The sequence below is a fragment of the Plectropomus leopardus genome, chromosome 7, assembly GCF_008729295.1.
Source record: "Plectropomus leopardus isolate mb chromosome 7, YSFRI_Pleo_2.0, whole genome shotgun sequence".
In the NCBI taxonomy this organism is placed as follows: Eukaryota; Metazoa; Chordata; class Actinopteri; order Perciformes; family Serranidae; genus Plectropomus; species Plectropomus leopardus.
This window is the reverse complement of record NC_056469.1, coordinates 8,557,341-8,579,355: the sequence shown is the minus strand read 5'-3', so window position 1 is coordinate 8,579,355 and position 22,015 is coordinate 8,557,341. Positions and strand designations below refer to the sequence as shown.

Here is a 22,015-nt window from a genome sequence, read left to right as displayed (position 1 = left end):
CTTTCAGCTTCAGTTAACTTCATCACGCACTGAAAAAGATGAACGAGTTGTAGGTCAAAGTAAACTAGTACTTTTTTCACCACCAGCCACCAGACAGCATCCTGAGGTCTCCAGCAGGGCAGTGTGTCACAACAGCAGGGTACTGTGGATTATTAATAAGCAGGTGTACACAGTCTCCTGGGTTTGTTTGGTGAAGTCTGGCACGCAAACCCTCCAGTACTGTAGCTCTTAAAAAGCCTTCTGGAGAGGAGAGTGCATGCAGACAGCAGGATGACGAGGGAATTGAGAGAAAGGCGAAGTGAGGTTCAGCGTGGATGGGGTTTTTCTTCTTCTTCTTCTTGAGAGGATGGGTGTGGTGCTGGTGGCAGACACTCATATGAAATATTAAGCACTTGGACCTTCAAGTTAATTTACAGTGACTTTACTAATTGAAGTGATGCGGCTGGCCTCAACACAGACACTGTGGGATAATGGAAGGATAATAATGGCTGCCGTGTGTGTGTGTATGTATGTTTGTGTGTATGTGTGTGGGCAAAGATTTATGCTTCAAGCAAAGATAAGACTTCACACAAAGAAAAAAAAGCCTTTTGGTGTTTAAGCAAGCTGACTCGGATAATTAATTCCACCATTTCATCGACCCGTCTTCTCTTTATCGCCTCTTTATCATAATTAATGTGATGTTATCCCCTCACACCACAGCTGCTTTTGCATTATAATGCTCTCAATAGCTCTTGATGATAATTGTCTGTCCCTGTCTGCTGCCTCTGTGTCTCCATCTGTAGCACTGATTATCTCGTATAGCTACTCTGATGTGCCCGTGGTGCCCTAATTATTACACAACAAACATTTTGTTTTAGCCACTGGATCCCATTTGTTTTGATGAATGCACAGTCAAGTTTGCTCTAGCTCTCGGTATCCTTGCGCTTGTTGAATGGTGAGCAAAGTCAGAGCAGCTGCTTAGTATGGACAAGGCAAACATTTTAGACGGGATGAGTTTCATTCATTAGGTAAATGAGAAAAGCCTTGAGTTCAGGCCAAAGGCGTCATTTATATTTGGTGAATTTCCTGGGCCAATCACTGAGTAGTCTGCTGGCACTGGTGAAATTTTGCTTCTGTTTCTGTTGGGATGTTTACCTTGAATTTTCAATTAGGAACAAAAGGGCCTCTTTCTTAAAAGCTGCAGTAGATGAATAATGCATTACATTAACACACAAGTCACTGCTGAGAATTTGTGAATGTCTCCATTGGTGTTATTCAGTCACATTTCTTCATTCTCTCTCTTTGTTCCCTTTATAGCTTTGTTCCCCTTACAGCTTGAGATGACCGGCTCACCATCATGGTGCATTTTATGTCCACAAATGATCATTCTGCAAAAGAAGAAAAGCCCAGGAGGGGGAATAACAGCCCAAATCAAGGTCTGAAGGAATGCATTTCATAAATATAAATGAGTTTGAAAGCAAATGAATTAGAAACTTTTTGCAAATGTGCGGCATAATGTTAAAAAGTTCAACAGCACAATAACTAAAAGGGTAGTAAAGCAAGTAGCTTTTGATTTTCAACACTCAGTAACATTTTGTAGGCCAAAGCATTTGTTTGACTTAAATCCACTACACTAGTATAAGTGACCTTTACTTATTTTTTGCAGCCACTCGGTTTATGACTAGGAAAAGAAAACAGGTTCATATAACACTGGTATTGGCCTCCCATCTCTGGCTTCCTGTCCATTTTAGAATCGATTTTAAGATTTTACTGCTTGTTTTTAAGGCTTAAATGGTCTGGCACCACCTTATCTAAAAGAACTATTGTATCTTTATATTCTGGCTGATCAAATGCTGCTTGATCTTTGTAGAAGTAGACACAAAAAAGTGACATCTGAGCCTTTGTAGTGATTGCCTCTAAACTCTGGAACACCGTATTTATTCAAGTAAAAACTGCTGTGATTAGAAACATTTAAGCCACAGCTGGAGACTCATCTCTTCTTGTTGACATACGATTGATATGAGAGTGAAACCTTGACTTCATCTTCTGTTGTGCCTCATCCTCTGTTGTGCTGCAATTTGTTCTCTACCATATCTATTGTATTTTTCTGTTTTTATTGTCATTTGCTTCTGTATTAATCTATTTTAGTATTTTGTGCCCGTGTATTTTGTGTTTAACGCAGACACAGTCTCATACAGTCTCCCTCGGGATCACACAGTTGAATCACAGCTTGATGGAATGTGCTGTGGTCCAAGCATTTACAGTAACCTGGCTCACCTCGCTTGTTTAATGTGTCAGTATCAGTGTTTAACCATGAGGTGGCAGTGAAGACCCACTGTCAGTGTTGTAAGCGAGGTGAACAGAGTCAGAATCAGGACCAGGGGAGAAGATAATGCACTGATCTGTTGCGGAAAGTATTGTTTACACAAATACTGCAACTAAGCACAACTTCTAGGTACTGGTGAGTTTTTCCATTCACTTCACATTAATTTGATAGTTGAAGTTGTCCTCAACCCTAACCCTAAACCTAACCCTTATATTCTAACATTAAACCTTCACCCAGGTGATTAATTACGATTAATTATTATTATGCATTTTAAATCATATAAACCACCCATCATCAGATAATAAAGTGGTCAAAATTAGCTCCACATCAACCAACTGCAACAGTAAAATGCTTCTTATACATTAATGAATTGGGTAATAATAACCAATTACTTTATATTATTATACAGCTCACAGACAGATAATGAGTACTTTTACTTTTAATACCATTGCTGGTAAGACTTTACATTTTAGGAGTGCAATGTTTTGTTAAAGAAACGAAAATTGTTTAGGGTGCCTGCTGTGAAGCAGAAGACACGTTATGTATTGTTGTTCTTACATTTGGGTTTGTACAGATTAAAACAATAAAATGTGTTAATTAGCGAGCTTTAGAAGCAATGGTAAGCGGATTTTGTTATGTTCTTTAGAAGTTCTTTCTATTCTTTGGGTGAGTTGTTACTACACACAGCAGTGAAGTCGAATGCAGGACTTTTGCATGTGATGTGCTTTTACAGTGTTGTGTTCTAAATGTTACTTAAACCTGTAAAATCTGTTTTTTGTTGTTTTTTTGCCTGTTTATGGCTGCGGAAACAAGCTGTAAACGCAATGTTGACAGATGAGCATCTTTTAAAGTAGAAATAGGCAAGATTTTTTTGCTTTTACTTTTCATAATGAAGTAAATTTCAACTGTACATTGTAATTGTTGTAGAATAATGACACCACCAGCACTTAGAATGGTTCCCTATAAGCCTCGCTTTCACTCTGCTATTCAATCTGCAACTGGTGCAATCTCCTATTAAAATGAGGGCTCAAAAGGAAATGTGTCAGTCATTGCACAACCAAAACAAGATGAGGAGGACTTTTGTTTTACCTTTTTATCCCCAGTTACCAAAGAGTATCAAACTAAGTTCTATTGGAAAGCGATCCGGTTGTCATTGCAACAGTGGCACCAACCAGAATCCTGTTTGAGCTTGAAAAAGTTGTTTGTTTTCACCTTAAGCTGATATTGCAAACTTGCTTGTTTACTCATCCAGACATTATAGAACAACAATTTCATTGATTTGGAGTCAGGTTTCTGGCCACTTGGTGAATAGAGGTGCTCTCTTTCAGCTGTTTTTGGTCTTTATGACTCCTGAGGGAAATGTCTGGCTCTTTAGCTACTAAATTCTCCACTCAGTTCATTATCTGGTTGCTAACAGTGCATGCTGTTTGGTAAAAAGCAGGTAATGTGCAGTGTTTTAAAATAAATTTTTTTAAAGCTGTTTTTAAAAAACAGCTGTCTGCTGTTGAAAATGACACCATGTGAGCATTGACTGCTAAGCTGAGGGGAACTGCAGATTCAGGTGCACTTATCTGTAGGTTCATCGCTATGAGCAACCTCTTTCACACTGTCCTTTGATATATATTGTCATTATAGAAATATTGATTTTTTAAAAAAATTCTTTAAGTAAAGACTAAAATGCTTCCTCTGCAGGGATTTCAATTCAGTGGAATGGAAACAATTAAATGAAATGAGCTCATTCACTAGTCTATAAATCAATGGTTTTGCAGTTCTGATCATAAAGTGCATAGTAAGCATTATGATGCCAACAACTTGGTTCATAGATTTGGATGCTTAACATGTAACAAAGCCATGTACTTTCTGTAGGTCATGGCATAGCATTGCATCTGCATTGACAATGGAAAGCATAAACATTCACATTAGGGGAGAATCAATATTCACTTAAAATTACCTGGCACACCTGCTGTTTTTGACATTCCCAGTGGATGCATTCTACAGGCAGCAATTACAAAATTTCACCACTGAATTATGTGTCTCTACCTTTTGACCCCCCAGCTGTGAGAAGTGATGACCTGTCACGCTCTCCCACCAGAACCAAACACCTCATTTATGCTTCTACTGGCACACAGAAGGGGATCGATACAGAGGTGTCAATGAATTAACACCACATGGTAAGTTATGAGCGCACTGATATTAAATCTTGAGGAGGGTCGTGAGGGGTTACCAAAAACGATTAACTTGCTGAAGTTTATGAGACTCGGGTGTGTGTGGTTAATAATATTTACAATTATTTTAAATATTATAATATTTAACACATTTTCTTGTCATCTTTTCCTAATGTCACGTATTTTCTTGCCAAGTTGCCCATTGCCTTTTTGTCCATGTTTTCAAAAGAAATCAAACCAATTTGCTGAGGTTTCAAAGGTTTTAAATGCATGTGAAAGGCCTCTGAACGCAGCACAGGAAAAGTGATGTAGTTTCAGGTTTCAAAGGGTCAGTAGCCAGGTAATCTTACTTTTTTATCCACACAGTAGGTAGTTTATTTGTCCACAGTTCAAAAATTAGCCCAAAGACTTAACTGTTCTTCCTTCCAGACGTTTTGCCTGCAGACTGCTTGGCTCTTGTTGCTAAACCAGCCTCCTGGGAAGGTTATATAGACAGTAATATAAACAGCTGCATTGCCTACTGTGCTGAGATCTGAGTAATTTTCATCTTCTGCCTTCTCTTTTTTCACCCGAGCCCATGCAGCTTCCTCGGGAATAACAATCACAGCACTAATCTGGACTACGCTGAGCGGCTGCCTGAATCCTCTGCCAGTTTGTTTATCTTTTTGGCTACGGGTCATAAAACACCAGGAGGGAGGGGTGCTAATCACGAACAGTTAAATCATGTATGTCTTGGTGTGTCGTTCTACAGCAGATATGCTGCAGATGGAGATGAATACAGACAGTAGAGGACTTTCTGTGCTGCAGCTCCATCACATGCATGTCCCTCAGTTCCCCGATCTAATGTTACAGGTTTACCCTTAGGGAAGAGAATTGTTCTAACGGCACCCTTGGGTGTGGTAATAGCACCTAAAAACTTTTGTTTCTACATAGTGAAACTGTAATCTAACTGAACAGTGGGGTCCTTCATTTCCCATCTTTGTCAATGAGGCGTGAGATTCATTTGGATGCAGGTAAACCACACAGACAGACAGAAAGATGCAGAAACACAGAGCCAACGAGAGAGGTGCATACAAGGTGTAGATCAAAATAAAGAGGTACAGCGATGCACAATTTCCCTGGTACATTTACCACATGGTTCACATGCAAGTCAGCCACTTTAAATAATGACAAACTGTGCCACTTAAGTGCAGAAACAACAGTGCAAATAGGCTGCTGTCATGTCCCTTATGGTTCCATGTCATGCTGTGAGCATTTATGAGCCACCACATGAAATAACACACCATCACAATATTACACTTAAAGTGATATTAAAGGAACCTTGTCCTTCTTTTTGACATTTCTATCTCTTCCATTCCTGAAATAGTCCTATAAAAGGGTAACAGCATGCCTTATTGTGCTTCACAGGATCATTATTTATCTCATCTTATATCCCAAAATGTACTTGGTGACTTAGCTACAGGGACCATTGCACAAAAATGAGTCTGTGACTGATATATTATGCGCTATAATTTAATTTAATAATTATTAAGCAATGTTTGATGGAGGTGAAGCTCATTATAACCGCTTTAGTGGGTCGTGTAGTCCATAACCTCTACTAATTGTACAGATACTACATGTTTTGCGTTGAAAAGTGTAATATTTCCTTAAATTTCCCCAAATTTAATGGGGTAAAATTATAAGGAGCATAAAATGGAAATGCTAACACAAGTATAGGCACCCCCTAAATGTACTTTTAGAGTAGCGACTTGTGTTAGTTTTCTTATTTACATATTCCACAGTATTCAAATTGAAATGATTCTATATGAGATGTGTTATGTCTCATATCACTAATATTTCAATGGTCTTGTGTTTTTATTGTATAGATAAATGTTTTTTCCACATATGTATTTAATTTCTATTTTACCCTTCACAAATGTATCTTATTTTGAAGTATTTATTACAGCCCACTTGTTCATCACTTGTTTATTGTCTCTATCTCTTGTATTAAGACCCATTGCGGAAGAGGGTTTTTAAGTGCATGAATATCTGTGAAGTTTTTAAATGTGTGTGACACTGTAAACAAATTTCCATAAGTGGACAGTAAATATTATCTGTTCCATTCTGTTCTGTGTCATACATACTTACACCTGTTCTGAAAATATCACATCATTTGTGTGAATATGGCACTTTTTGAGTTCAACATGAGATTATTTTGTGTTTAAGATGTAACAAACTCATGCTGTTTTTTTTTTTTTAAAAAAAAAAACAACAAAAGAACAAAATAAAACAAAAAAAAAAGATAATTTGAATCTCAAGAGCTTTCTAGTTTAATAGCTAAATTCTAGTTTTCACATGTACCAAATTTGTCAGGCTGATTTTTTATTTTTGTAAAAATGTGTATAAAATGATGCAGACATCAATATTTCCATCCTCCAAGAATCCATACAAGAATTCTGATGGCCTTGTATACTTGTACCTGAGCAAATTGCAAATAAAAAGTCTTAAAGTGCATTCACCTAATGGTAATAGCTTTATTGTGCTATATTTGTCGGAGAGCCCTTGTAAGGTCTAACTCAAGTATCAATCATGTCTGTATGTGTAATTTATGTGGACATGAGTAGCTTTCATTTACTGCATATTCCTATGTATTGTATAGATGTACTTGCTTGGATAAGGACCAGGACCCTTGACCCCCATTAGATTTGGTCCCAAAAATGTGGACTCCACAGCTGTGTCCTTGGTTCCTTGAAACGTTCAAGCTGATATAGAATATATTCAGTGAGACAGTACAGAAACTACATCAGGAGAAAAAAATGGCACTATGTTTTCAGTGATTAATGGTGTTTTTTAATGTATTTATTTATTTATTTATTTCAAATGCAAATAATGGAATTGTGTAACTTAATGGCTATCTTTCCCCTCCAAGAATAAGTATGCAGTGAAATATTGCTGATTAATTTCCCTCACCCTGACACTTTAGCCTTCTTCATTGACAGTCTAATTATCTAACAGCTCATTTTAACACCCACCTATTTGATAGTCAGTAAAATCCACTGATAGAAGGTTTATAAAACACTTTAACACTATAATGTAGCTGCAAATACATACAAGGACATTTTCCAGCATGAATAACTGGCGTGTGGTAAAGTTATATCGAATACAATTTCACAAATCATGAAGAAATGTATAAACAGATTCAGACCTTGTGTGAATGATTTGTAAATGTGTACACTGGAAGGCTCATGTGTGGAATCGTCATATATACACAGCATGTAATCACTACTCTGTTATAAAGTGTTGCAAAGCATTCCCCAACTGTTTGTACAACTGTTAAATGTGATGGTACAAAAATATAAACAGTATGTAGGATCACAATAATTGGTGCTCCAAAGAAAAGTTGGTGTTTGCAGTAGGAGCCTGTGACCTCACTGTGAGCAGTGAATGCGTGTGTGTGGCTCTGCAGAAAGCTCTCAGTCTTGACTGTGTGAGCAGTGAAACGGGAGCAGCTGGGCGCGGAGCTGCCTGCTACACCTCCTCTCCCCTCTCTCTAAAACTTCAACCAACAACCGAAGCTGCTTTTTTTTTTTAGTATTTGCATGGAAAACGTGCTGGAGTTTCATTTGATGGCTTTGCAGTGTCAGAAACTGTTTTTTGTGGAGAAGAAAAAAAACACTTTGTTTGGATTATATGTGGACGAGATGAAGTTTTTGGCGGATTTATGTTTGGACTTGAGGTGCACTGGGGCCCTGCAGGTTATTTCAATGAATTCTTGTGATTTTTTTTGAATGCATTGTGTAATTGTCTTAATTTTCTTAAAAGCGCACACTTATGGAGAACCTCACCATGGGTAACGTGACTGTGGAGAATGACACGTCGGTGCAGGTCAATCACACCCTGGGTGTTTGGACTGACTACACGGTTGAATACAAAGTGGTCAGCGTGCTTTTAGTGTCCCTGATATGCGGGCTGGGGATTGTGGGGAATGTGATGGTCATCCTGGTGGTCCTGACCACTAAACACATGCGGACTCCCACTAACTGTTACCTGGTGAGTCTGGCCGCGGCTGACCTGATGGTCCTTACAGCTGCCGGGCTGCCCAACATCACCGACGCCCTGTACGGACAGTGGGTGTACGGTTACGCGGGCTGCCTGGGGATCACTTATTTCCAGTATCTCGGAATAAACGCGTCCTCCTGCTCCATCACCGCCTTCACCGTGGAGCGCTACATCGCCATCTGCCACCCTATCAAAGCGCAATTCCTGTGCACTTTATCCAGGGCGAAGAAAATCATCATGCTGGTCTGGGCGCTCACCTCCGTTTACTGCGTCATGTGGCTGTTTCTGTCAGACACGGAAAAGTTGGTGTATGACAACGTGGTTCTGCTCAGCTGCGCCTACAAGGTGTCCAGGAGTAACTACCTGCCCATTTACTTCACCGATTTCGCGGTGTTTTACGTGCTGCCTCTCATGCTGGCCACGGTGCTGTACGGACTGATCGCCCGGATACTTTTCCTCAACCCGCTGCCCTCAGATCCCAAAGACACAACCAAAAAGTGGAAGAAGGAGACGAGTCAGGGAGGGAGGATGTTCAGCACCTGCTCCTCCAGCAGCGCAACGGCTGCCTCCCGCAGACAGGTGGGGGACAGTGTTTGATCATTAACCTTATCACTGTGTAATCACTGTGTTTGTATGTGGGTGAGTAGGGGAGAACGGGGCCAGCTGCACTGCAAGTCAGTTCAGTTTCCTTCCATAAAGTGTGAAGGATGTCGTCCAGCTTCTTTATGCTCAGTTATTTTAACCCTTTTAGACCTGAGAAAATTGGCCTGATGTCTTTTAAAAAACTCACGTAAAAGGCAATCAGCAAACTAAGAAGGGATGACCCAAAAAATTAGCAAAAACAGATAAATCAATAGCTGTTTTTGTCATGTTTTTCTCTTTTCCATGTACTGCATTTCTGAATTTACTAATAAAAAACAAACAAAAAAAAACGAACAAAATAAAACAACAATAAAATGACTATAAAATAAAATAGAATAAAATAATAATTGGTGGTTAAAAAAAGAAGTTAAAATTATTTGAAAATCTGAGAAAAAAACAAAAAAAAAATGAAGTAAGACAAAAAACAAACAAAAATAAATAAATGAATAAATAAATAAATACAATGAAAAGAAATGTCCTGAAAATGTCCTTGAACATAATAACTATTCCATAAAATAATTTAAAATATATTATTAAAATAATTATGAATATAGATTTGTGGACACTTTCCCTAGCTTCTTTAAAAATAATTTTCCAAATCTACTAATTTCTTGCAATTTGCAGAACAGTCGTAGCCGAGTGGCTCATTGCCTTTTTCCCCATGTTTTGAAAAAAAAAATGCAATTTGCTCAGATTTCAAAGGTTTAAAGCACAAGAAAAGTGATGTCAATACAGGTTGCAAAGGGTTAAAAATGGCACCAGATCCATAGAACCAAATAGTGCATTGGAAATTTTTTTAAAAAAGTCACAACTTGACATCAAAATGTGATCTAGTTACTGAGGAGAATAATATGATTATTAAGATGAGTGGAATAATGCACTGACCACACACTGTTACAGCTGACCCCATGCACACAGACACATTTAATACAATATTGATTCCATAAAGCACATTACAGGAGCCATTACGAAGCATTAATTCCAGTGTTTTGATGACATGTGTTTAACTTATTCATTGTTTTGGGTCCCACAGGCTCCACTGCTAAAAAAAGTGTATTATAATTGCTTAGTTAATTATTTCCCTTTAAATCATTTTTTTTCTCCTTTTCCTCATTGTAAATTGGGATGATGCACAAAGTGGGACAGTTAAAATTTGAATTTTTATCTTTACGTGTATATATTTCCATCACTAAAAATATACAATGAGCATTAGCAAGTATGTGATTAAAAAATATAGTTTCTATGGCTATGACATCATTTCCAGGGGCATGGCACACCATATTCAAAAATCTTGCAGTGAATCCTGGTGAAAATTTAAAGTAACAATGTTCAGAGGTTAATAATGTTACTGTTATAAGAATTTTAAAAATGCTGGATGCACATTTACAGTCAATACCACTCTCAGATAGAGAGCATATAAAAATAGGGCTGAGCCATATGGAGAAAATCCAATATAACAATATTTTTTTTGACCAAATACCTTTAAATGAATATTATGACACATAGGGTTGGCTATTGCTGCTTTCACAAACTATTTATGCTATGTGATTTTCGAAGGCAAATAATAGAAAACTAAACTGTCATTACTTTACGGTAATGCTGCCTTTAACACTAGAACTGCCAATGTGGGTAATTTTTACCCACTTACATTTTCAAATGCATGTAACTTTGTTAATATAAAACTCCTACATCTCTCACATCCAGACTTTTCCTAGAATTGTATTATTAATCATCTACTGAATTTTAGGGGTTGTGGGACAAAAAGAAAAAAAAAATATTATCATTTATACCTCCAACCGCCGCACTGGGTAATTTTGACCCCCATGGAAACAGCGGTGGGGGTTGCTGTGACAACTGCTGTTGAGATATCTGACCCACCATTTTCCCCTGAGGAGAAATCTGAGGACCAGGAGCCGCCAGACCAAAAAAGGCCCAGGGTTATGATGACAGGTAGCTAATCCCACATCTCAACTTCAAATATCTACAACTAAACCCAAACAGCATATCTACCATTGATACATATGACAACAGGCCTATATCATACACTAATTCAACCTACAATTAGGGGGTCAAAATTACCCACCTCTGCGGTTCTAGGAGGTAGTGGAATGTTGGGGATTCTATTGTTAAAATGAGCAAAAGACAACACTTATTATATTACAATATATTGTAATATATTCACAGAATGATAGAATACCAATATATTGCCCACTTCCATTTGAAAATCTATTATAATTAGCCTGACTCAAATACACCAAACAGGAGATCTATGGTGGAGTTATTATGTTTAAAAGCAGTTTTCATATAATTAGTAGGAGTCACAAAGTATCAAGTTGATACAACAGTGTTAAATGTGTTGTTTTGAGCTGTTAAAGAGGAAGTATGGTCTGCAGGACCCCACAAGATGTACCTTGATAATCTAAAATACACACTTTCAATTAAAATTTGTTTGCTTTTTTTAATGTTACAACTGACCCCAAGCTCCTCTACTTAATTACTTATATACAGTGCCTTAAAGTGCTGCCAGGACTCATTTAATTTCAGATTGAGTTTATTTTGAAGTGCACCTAGAACTCAGTTTGGCCTTTTTTTTTTTTGTGGAACCAAGCAGATCCACCTTTTCAGAACTCGGAAGGGCAAATTAATAAAGTGGCTCACAGAAAACAACAGACAAGAGGGATAAATTAACAGGTTATTTTTAGGATCAAGGTCTGTTTATATCGATAAATGCTTTCTTTAGCAGAGTTCCGGTGCAGCCAGCTTTTTGAATTACCTTGCTCAGTGTGTGTGTGTTTATGTACTATTTTTTTTCATTGCATGTTTCATCCTCCTCTGACATCATCTCCGGTCTGTAAAAAACACCCTGTAAATAGTTCCTACTTTGTTCAAAGTAAACAGAACGCTCCAAAGGCTCAGACACACCGTGCCAGACACACAGGTAGATAGCAGAGCTAGACTGTTTATCAGATCACGGGAAGAAGCCGCCCTGGAATGACAGGGGGTGTGGTACCCTGAGGGAGCTCTTTGCTCTATTGGATCGTCTAATCAGCTAACCCCAACTCAAATAGGCTTTTGGCTTTTTCTCCATCTGTAAAGCTTCTGTTTTTTCTTCAGCTGATGCCCAGCCACAATCACACAATACTGTGTTTCTGATGGCCAGTGTTAAGTGCATTCATACCATCTACCATGTACCTTACTGAATTACCTAAAGGTCAAGAAGTAATGAGGATACAGGATGAGGTATTTCGCTCACTGACAACACTGGCGGGGCCCCTACCCAATCCAATTATCCTCACCTGACTGCATCAGAGATGACACAACATAAATATGGATAAGATTTAATTACATACGAGTTTCACATCAGTATTATCATCTGGTAATTATATTAAAAGGGCTAGGCTTTGTTAAGTTGCGCACACAGATCACTCTTCCTTGTAGGAAATTAATTAACAGCATCTGAATAAGTAATGAGTTTTTTCATGAGATCTGCAGTAGGGGGAGGGGGGTTGAAGTTTTATCCAAGGAACAGCTTGATTTGTTTATGGTCACATGGTAACTCCATTTAAAACTCTTTGTAATGTGGTTTGTTTGTTTTCCCTAAAATAGATTTAATAAGAAGATTGCCGTAATTTGATCCACCCTAATTTTTTTGGTTGTCATTTTGTTAACAACAAAGTACTGAAAAGGCATTGTGGTTAATTTGTTAATAAAAGTGCAAAGAAATGTGAGTTGAAAAACCATCCAACAAAACCTCCAACCCCAAAATTTTTATTCCGAAAATATGTCAGAGGTATAATGTGAAATGCAAAGAAAAGTGGTTTGCAGCTTGAGCATCACTGTATTGTCTTTTGTGCAGTCTTTTGGTTTGTGTTTCTAATTTTTGGTACTGTATGTGATTCAAAGTTCTTCTCACTTTAGTCATTACAGTTAGTCATTTTTATGCCTTGAGGAACTAACTCTGATGCTGTTCGCATTTTGGCACTAGCATTTCCTAAAATGTCTATTCATAATGAAAATTCAAAAGATACAATTGAAAGACACATTTGCTCCCATTCTGGTGCAATGCCATTGTTCTGATGGCCTATAATTCCAAAACTCGACTAGTCAGAAAAAATGTCCCATTGGACCAAAAGCCTATTTGTCTGACAGCCCGCTATCCCAAAAACAAACACCCATTGCTTCAAAAATACACACTATCCCTGTATTTAGAATGGCCTGTAATCAGTTGCATTGATTGGCTTACCGTACATTTTTTACCATAACCAATCTCACGCCTCATGCCTAAACCCACCAACCCAACTACTTAAGGCAGCAAGTGCTAGCAAGTCAGCAGCAGATTAGGGCGGGTCTTGCCTTCAACATAGTAGGAAAAAAAATGACACCTGTGAAGGTTTGATAATCTGTTTGAGAAAGAGTGTAGTTTTGGAGCAATGGGCCTTCAGAGAAATGGCCGTTTGTTTTCAAGATAACGGGCTGTGGACAAATAGGCTTTTGGTCCAATGGGATATTTTTCGGACAACTGGGGTTTTCGATTAATGTGCTATTGGAACAATGGACAGCTCCCCTTTGCTTCTCTTCACTGAAGTTACCTCCCGAGGCTGCTGCACATCTCTTTCTCCCGCTTGCATTTGGCACTGTGGCTACCTGAGTTATGAAATGAGACTGCGTGGCTATTAAATTTCACTCTGCTGTGAGCGTCACCATGGCTGTTATGCATTTCCGGATAGGCTAATATTACCTTCTTCTTGTTGTTGAAAATTTTAAGTCGGATTTTATTTTCTGCTTCATGGTCAAACAACTCTCCTTTGCTTTTCACAGATGCAAAAAAATCAAACCTGTTGTGCAAACTTCAATGATGGACAAATGTTTTGTAGTGATTGCGTGAATGTGATTGACATTGTTGGACAAAAAATTTTGGTCGAAAAATACTCACTTGGTAGCGTGCACAGGGTTTTAGACCCTTTTGATTAAGATCTTGGTCTACAATGAAACACCTAATCAGTGAAAAAATGGTTAAATCTTTTCTTGTTCCTCTTTTGTTGCCAGCAAACAGAAAACTTTTGATGACAGTCAACAGCAGTGCGACAGTCTCAGCTTGTTAAACATTCATTTAGTCCTCTCTTGCTCTCCATTATCACCTATTCTGCATTTTGATGTGAATTGATTGTGACTCATGAATGATAACAATACCTGCTAACCAGGCAAACCCTAACTCATGAGGCTGTCTAACAAAATCAGCAGTTTAATAAAAACTAGTTAATTTAAGTAACTTGTTTTCCCTTTTTACTACATTCTAATAACTAGGAGGACAATCATGTCATCATTATGCATTATGTGGCAGCAGTCGCTCTGTTTCATCACTCCAACCTACTGATATGTTCACAAATACACGCCCAACCGTTTTTCTGCCATTTCTGTCTGTCAGTACACTGATCAATCAGAAAGTTTTTCAATGAATGTGCAGAAGAACAGGACAATTTAACAGCTTCACTTAGCATTTATGAGACACAATCTAATCAGAATGTGCTCATTTTGTTATCTGACAACAGAACCAGAAAATAATAAAATTAAAAATTGAAATGCAGTGGGCTCTTAGCTTAGACTTTTAAATTGATATTACAAAGGCTGTCCACCTACATCCTTTCTTGGAAAGCTCTCTGCCACGCTATTATGATACCACTAGAAGAAAAACAAACTTAAAAGACAGAAAAATGTGTCTGAAACAAGTTCTCATGCCTCTGTTTTGTGATTGTTCCCACCAACATTTGTATGTGGGACCTATGTGGGAAGTAAATGGACTAAGAAATGTGTCCTATATGGTATTGTCCATGGGTTCCATAATGGCTCCATGCCAATTGTCCACATGGTTGGGTTTATCCAAGTGGGCCCCAGATAAGATACTTACTTTGGGCCCATACACACCCAGGTAACCTGGTAGCCCTAGATTAACTTGTGTAAACTCACCCATTTGGGACATTGGCATGGGGCAGTTTTTGGAAACTGTGGACAGCCCCTGCAGGGCCCATTTTCAGCCCATTTACCACATGGCCCTCACATACAAATGTGATCTTTTGCTTTTGCTTTAATAACATTTGCTTGCTTAGGAGGGCTTATTTGATCTGATTTGAGCACTATCTTGATCTTGAATGAATTCCCCTGTGAGGACACAGGTGTAACAGATTTCCTGTTAATTGGTGATTGTACAACATGTCCTTTAAAAATTGAAGTCACTGATGTTCTGATGAAGGCTTCACATCATAATGTGTCAAGTCCTTGTTAATAAAGTGACCATAAAATAATCATAAATTTACATTAGTAGTGGAGTACTCCTTTATGTTTTGATAACTTCTGGGGAAAAAAGACTTTCATTTTGCTTTGACTGAGAGCATCAAACTAAACATTCAGCACTTCTGAATCTAATACTATCTAATAATGCTATTTAGTCTGAAATTCCAGTCACACTATCAATATTTGAGCAGGAGCGTGGTTACACTGTGCTAATCTCATTAAACATACTCAAGTTGACTCATGTCATGTGTTGGATGCAGACTCAGCTGTGTTCACAAACAAGATACAGTATATCTTTTACTTTTTAAAAGAAATCCCTGCTTCGGGGGAGAGAGGCTTGGTGGATCCCCAGACACTAAAGTTATAATCCTTGATATTTCAGTACTTGTTGATTTGGCAATACCTGTGGTTACAGGCGCAGAGCAGTTTAATAGTACTGGTTTACAGTGCAGCCAATGTATAATTCCCTGTGAATGCCTCATACGTGGGTAGATGATTTGAATGCCAGATGGTAATGGCGGACTCCGCCACTAACAAACAACATATTTATGTAGATACAATAGCTATCACTGAAAAATTCTGACCATGATTGTATCGAGACAGGGTTTATTATGAATAAATCAGGAGTATACACCTCTTTTGTCATGACACAAATGAAAAAGAAAATGAATGATGTCAGAATTCCATGTTGCTTTATCAAAGTCCTGGTACTGAGCATGCTGCCTCTCTGTCATGGCTTTCATTAACACTCACACGGAAGTATCACCTAGTATGTTTTGTTGTACGTTGTATTGTATTTTGACTCCATGTGTGTTAGTTGTCCAGTTTTCCATGATTTCATTTTGTTATTGCATTTTTTAAATGCATGATTGAATTTTGTTAGGTGACAAAGATGCTGGCCGTGGTAGTGGTCCTCTTCGCCTTACTCTGGATGCCCTACCGGACCTTAGTGGTGGTCAACTCCTTCCTGGAGAAGTCCTATCTGGACACCTGGTTCCTGCTCTTCTGCCGTCTCTGCATCTACCTAAACAGTGCCATCAACCCGGTTATCTACAACGCCATGTCCCAGAAGTTCCGTGCTGCTTTTAAGAAATTGTGTCACTGCGGCCCTCAGCGTATGGAGAAACCAGCGTCTTACAGTGTGGCGCTAACCTACAGTGTCATCAAGGAGACATCCAATGGGGAAAGTCCTGACCACTTCACTACAGAAATGGATGAGCTAAACACACCGACAGATCAGTATTTGCCCGCCAGTATCTTGCCAAGTGCCAAGAAGATGCCATTTGCAGCGCCTTCCCTTTCAGGGAGTGAAGTCAAAGCCTGAATAAAAACAAACCTCCCACCTAACGTGGATAACAGCGATTTTGACAGCAGTGGTATGGATTCAGTCACCCATGCGACAGTTTCATAAAGTTTTAATTAAAATTACCCTCATACTTCTCATTTCATTTCCCCACGGTGTTTTTTTCCTAAAAATGTTTCTTTTATTTGACAAGACAAGTTGCCAAAAACCAAATAAGATGACATTTCATGAGATGACTCTACACATTCTGTAATATGTGCAGGGAGCTTACACAAATCTTGAAAATTTACAGTTTATTGGTACATTAGTACAGCAAATGAAACTGAATTGCAGTGGAGTGGATATAAAGGGACTGAGAGATATAGTAAAACATTTTATCACAATATTTATATATTATAATATTTATCAAGATATACATGTTGATCTTAAGACTCCCTTGTGGGATGCAGAACCAGAAAAAATACCAAGAATTGTGTAAGCTGCAGACAGAGTATCTATTTATATCATTAAATTACACAAAAAAAAACCCATAACATTTTCAGTCCTGACAGTATATCACTATGCTGTGTGAAATGTTTACATCCATGGAGCTTATATCTTCCGTCAGTCACATTCATTAATTAAAATAGCAATGTTGCAGTTTATTCCTGAAGTGGGTCTTTGAAAGTCTTGCTATTCATTAATTACTGGTTAGAGTCTTATCAGTAATTAGACCCACCCGCCCACTGATGATGCTTCAAATTAAAATTAGTACCTGGGATTTTCTGTCTTCCCATTAATAGTATATCCTGTCCACCTTTCCGACTTTTAGTACCAGAATAACAGCATGTACTGCAACCCTGCTGTGTGTATCTCAGGAAAGGGGGCTGTCACTTTCAAAAAGACTACCATATGACCTTTTTTTTTCCAGAGACAAGATGTGTAAGTTACAAAGTTACAAATCCTAGTAAGGCTCTTTTACTTTGGTAGTTTAGATGTTGATTCATTTCCCTGTGGTTTAATGAAGGGGTGATATAATTTTGGTCCCAGTAACTCCTACTTAAAAAAAAAAAAAAAAATTCAGATCATTTTTTGTGGATGATTAGTTAGTAGTGTAGTTTATCAAATTAAAAATATGTAATACAAGGGTGTAATGGTACAGAAAAGTCATGATCCAGTCCATACCCAGGTTAAGGAGTCACTGTCACTGCAAGTTTGCTACAGCTGGATAAAATGTCAAATACATTTCTTTCCATTTATTTTTGCCAGACAGTATTGCAAGTGTTAAAGACAGACACAATCCTCCTACTAAAGAATGTGGTAAGATTTTTTCCTCGGGCACCTCTGGTAAACTATTTTCATCACAAAAAAAAATTCAAACATTGGATAAAAACTGTCCTCAAGGCAACAGATAACAGAAGGCAAAAACATTGAAATGCAAACTTGTGCGGGAATGTTTTGGTTAGTTCAACCTTGGTTATATTTCAAAAATTCAAAGCACCCAAACATTTGTCATCCCAGCAACTGGCAAATGCTGCTGAATGTGCATTAGCACGCTTGATGTGTATTCATTAACATAAGTCACCCTATAATGGTGGACCAACTGTGGTTGTCTTCACAACTCTCTCACCGTTACTGTTGACTGGGAACCTGCAGGCGGGTTTCTTGCTTCAGTGTGTCATTTGTGCTGCCAAAATGTGGCACACCAATCAGCTTGTTGTCCTAACCTTAGCAAATGTTGCTTACGACATATGGTTAAATGTTTCTGGGTGGAACTGGCGCTTATTCCCCATTACCTTCACTACATACCGTTAATTCTGCGTGCAGCTGTGTGCACCAGACCGTAATCCCTGTGATGATGTAATGTTTCAGTACAAACACAGGAATCAATACAGCCAACATTTTTCACTACGTATGACTGGCTAGAAATTGATATGTTTCAGTGTTAGGATTAGGTAGTGTAACCATTTGTTAAATTATGTCATCAATCAATCAAAGTTATTAAGTTTTTAATTTTTTTGTTTTCTGTCACAATGAGTGTTTATATCACCCAGCCATCTGGCTGCCATTGGATACATCTCAGTGGTGTCCAGGTTTTACTTGAAGCAAGTCTTTCCTCTGAGCTCATTTACTCCACCACCAGACACCATATCATTCAAATAAATCCAGATGCACAACACTGTGAAATTTAATCCAACTACAAGAGTGAAAGCACAGGAATGAAATCACAAGACTTTTTAAAATGGTCCAAGTAAAGAAAAAAATTACAGGCACTCATTTAAACCTATAGTGTCAGTCAAAAACCTGGATGATCTCTGCAGGGACAGATAAACTAAAGCGCAATTTGGCTTTGGTCAATGTGAAGACAGCCACTGAGAAGTCTGTGAAGGTCAGTAGTCTGTGTATACTAATGAGATAGATATGTGTAACCCTGACGTGCAGACGTGGGGGCTGTTCGTCAAAGGGTCAGATATCAGTCGTGGCAGTAACTCACTGATATTGCCTGAGACTGCAGAGTGCAGCGCTTTTATGTGATTTACCTGCTCGGCAAAACACACTGAGCAATGATGAAATGTGTAAATATATTGCAACAAAGTGCCATACCCAAGTTGGTGCAATCCACAGTATGTACATAGCTCACCCTGCTATTAAAAGACAAATTTTCTGCTGTTTGTTTTAGCTACGTATATGTGTAAATTGAAGAGCACTCAGAGAGAATGAATACTGAGTAAATTAAATGGGGACTTGTTGGAGCTGCAGGCTTATTTTGTCTATACTGTAAAGCTGCTTGAAATTGATTGTGCAGTGCAATGTGAAATTAATTCAATATTGTGTTTTCAAATGTGTCAACAAGTGCATTTTTAAAAATAATAGCTTGTTTTGAGCCATTGTTCCATAAGTGTGTTTTCTGTCATTTCAAACCAGTCATTGGAAGCTAATCAGCTCCTAACCTGAATATGTGAGAAAGTAAAAAAAAAAAAAGGTTTGTAGCATAAAGTACCTCTCATTCGTGCACTTTTACTAATTCCTCCCTTTGTTCTCTGTTGAAACATATTTCGTTTTTTGGGAAAAACAGTTGTGATGGAGGTGTTCTTCTGTTCTGGTGCGCAGTTTGCAGCATGAATGCAAGCTTTTGTGAGGTGAACACAAAGACGACGAAACCTGTTGTATTTCCATCTGAGGCGTTGCTTTGTGCACATTTCTGTCTCAAGCTTTTTCCTGCTCTTGCTGTTTGATGGATTGTTTTGTATTTTGTATTGTTCTTTGTCTATATTAAACAGAGATAATAACTGCAGCTCTTTGTGGATGATCCATTATTTTTACTGTAAGATTATCTCTTTTACTGATCAACTCCCTGCACCTCCACCTCTACTGATCTATTACCAGCAGCTATTAAAGTAACAATCTCATCCAGGACCGCCATGAATCAGGCACAGACAGTTTCTGTATGAGCTATGACCACCCTGAGGACATCAATCGATGGGTTGATGGCTTCGTTTTGAAGTCACTCAACATGTAGTGGCCTGCTTTGACACAAATTCATCTCACTGATCTGATTCATCTCACAACTGTAATCTCAACACAAACAATATGACACCAGAGTGCAATTTATGTTCTGCTGCTGTAGGTAATATCTGACTCATCAACCCCCCCCCTCATTTTGGTTAAGCAGTAATGCTAACACTAGAGTATATATTACAGTAATTACCAATGTGATGTTATGGAGCTAGAAAGAGCTTAATGTGCCGGGAGAGAATGTCCTTGGAACGCTGGGGCACTAATTGATGACTACTGTAACATTTCATCAGCTGTGTGCACTCCAGCCATAAATTTGGATGCCTCACACTAGTGCCCGCACACACACACACACACACACACACACACACACACACACACACACACACAGTATATTTTCAGTGTAGAACCTCTTGATATCTAAAATTACTCAGAATAGTTGCATATGTTGATGACTGGAAAGTGGTATTTCTTCCAAAATCACAGGTTACACAATACTATGCATATGTCCATGAACCAACTTTGGGTACATGCAGGTGTTTGTGAAAGTGTCATTTTTGAAAAGTACACAAATAACTTTCAAATTTGTTTCCACAGCTTTTCAATTCACGTGTCTGCTTTAAATGAAATGGCAATACGGTTTCTTCAACAAGACACAATGAGATTGTTCTTGTAACGCTTTGAAATACAGCCTGAATTGAACACGATCATTCCTCCCAATACACAACGTAATTGTTTTGTTGCAAGAGTGTACCGTTACAGGAGGTACAGAGGAACTGGGAACAAGATGTGAAGTCAGGAGAATAAGGTGGTTACAAGATGGGAACTTCAAAAATAATTTATACTGGAATTTATACTTATACGCAAGTCAATTCTCAACCATGAAAACGCCTGACTGGTAAAATATTTTTATCGGACTTTGTGACAGAACAGAATTAAATATGTCTTGTATAATATGTATGACTTTTACAGACAGATAGCAGAAAGCCTGAGAGCAGCAGCACTGATGATAAAGCTTCTTGCTACATGAGAGATAGGGACTGAGATAGAGGGGACGAGGGGAAGAGAAGGTGGAAGGTGAATGACTGCACAGTGTTTCTGTGGGTTATTAATAAATTACTAGGAACACTGCTCTGTCATTTTATGACCCACAAGTCTGAGACCTGCAATATTTTCTAACAAGCTTACCCGAACTGCCCGACCCACAGGACCTATGGGCTGTGGGTCAGCAGGTTGATCGTGTCCTTAGACACTTTGGGTGTATTCTGAATTTCTTTTCACTTTGGTAGGTACAGCAACTGCCCTTACAAAGTGTGTACTGTGGCCTGCAGTATACACACAATTGGGACATAGCACATTCTCATAACATTACGCCCTAAACTTTGACCCTCTTGCTTATACAGTCATTACCTAGAAAATAAAACAGAAATGTCATTTGCCAAGCCAGCCAGAGAAAGAGGTCAACCCATAGACCTCGTTGTTATACTTTGCAATGTATTTAGTGTTTTATTCACAACATTGAAATTACATTGTAATTTTTATTTTCATATATTACGTCGTTTTGTTATTGGTTATCTTAATAATTATTTTGTTCACATTAAACAAATAATAATAGAATTATTACTATTGATTGGTCATCAGTCACTCAAATGGGCTGTTATCCATCATTGTGGCTTCTGACAGCTGTCAATGAACGGTCAATCAGCTTTTAATGAGCTGTCAAGTTGTCTTCTTTTTTCGGCTCAGTCAATGTGACCCGTCTTTCATTGTGCAGAGGAT

At 38.3% G+C, this 22,015-nt stretch overlaps 1 protein-coding gene across 1 annotated transcript; it reads left to right on the top strand.

The window, feature by feature from the left end:
* The first annotated feature begins 8,129 nt into the window (after positions 1-8,129).
* On the top strand, positions 8,130-16,879 carry trhra (thyrotropin-releasing hormone receptor a). Its single transcript, XM_042490608.1, has 2 exons — positions 8,130-9,087; positions 16,322-16,879. The coding sequence occupies exons 1-2, from the start codon at positions 8,281-8,283 to the stop codon at positions 16,760-16,762; spliced, it is 1,248 nt and encodes a 415-aa protein (XP_042346542.1). The 5' UTR covers positions 8,130-8,280; the 3' UTR covers positions 16,763-16,879.
* Positions 16,880-22,015: the final 5,136 nt, after the last annotated feature.

Bases quoted from the DNA above. Each gene is read 5' to 3' on its own strand.
- trhra (XM_042490608.1), top strand. From the start codon at position 8,281: ATGGAGAACCTCACCATGGGTAACGTGACTGTGGAGAATGACACGTCG. The intron at 9,088-16,321 runs GTGGGGGACAGT...GAATTTTGTTAG, and splicing joins CGGCTGCCTCCCGCAGACAG to GTGACAAAGATGCTGGCCGT.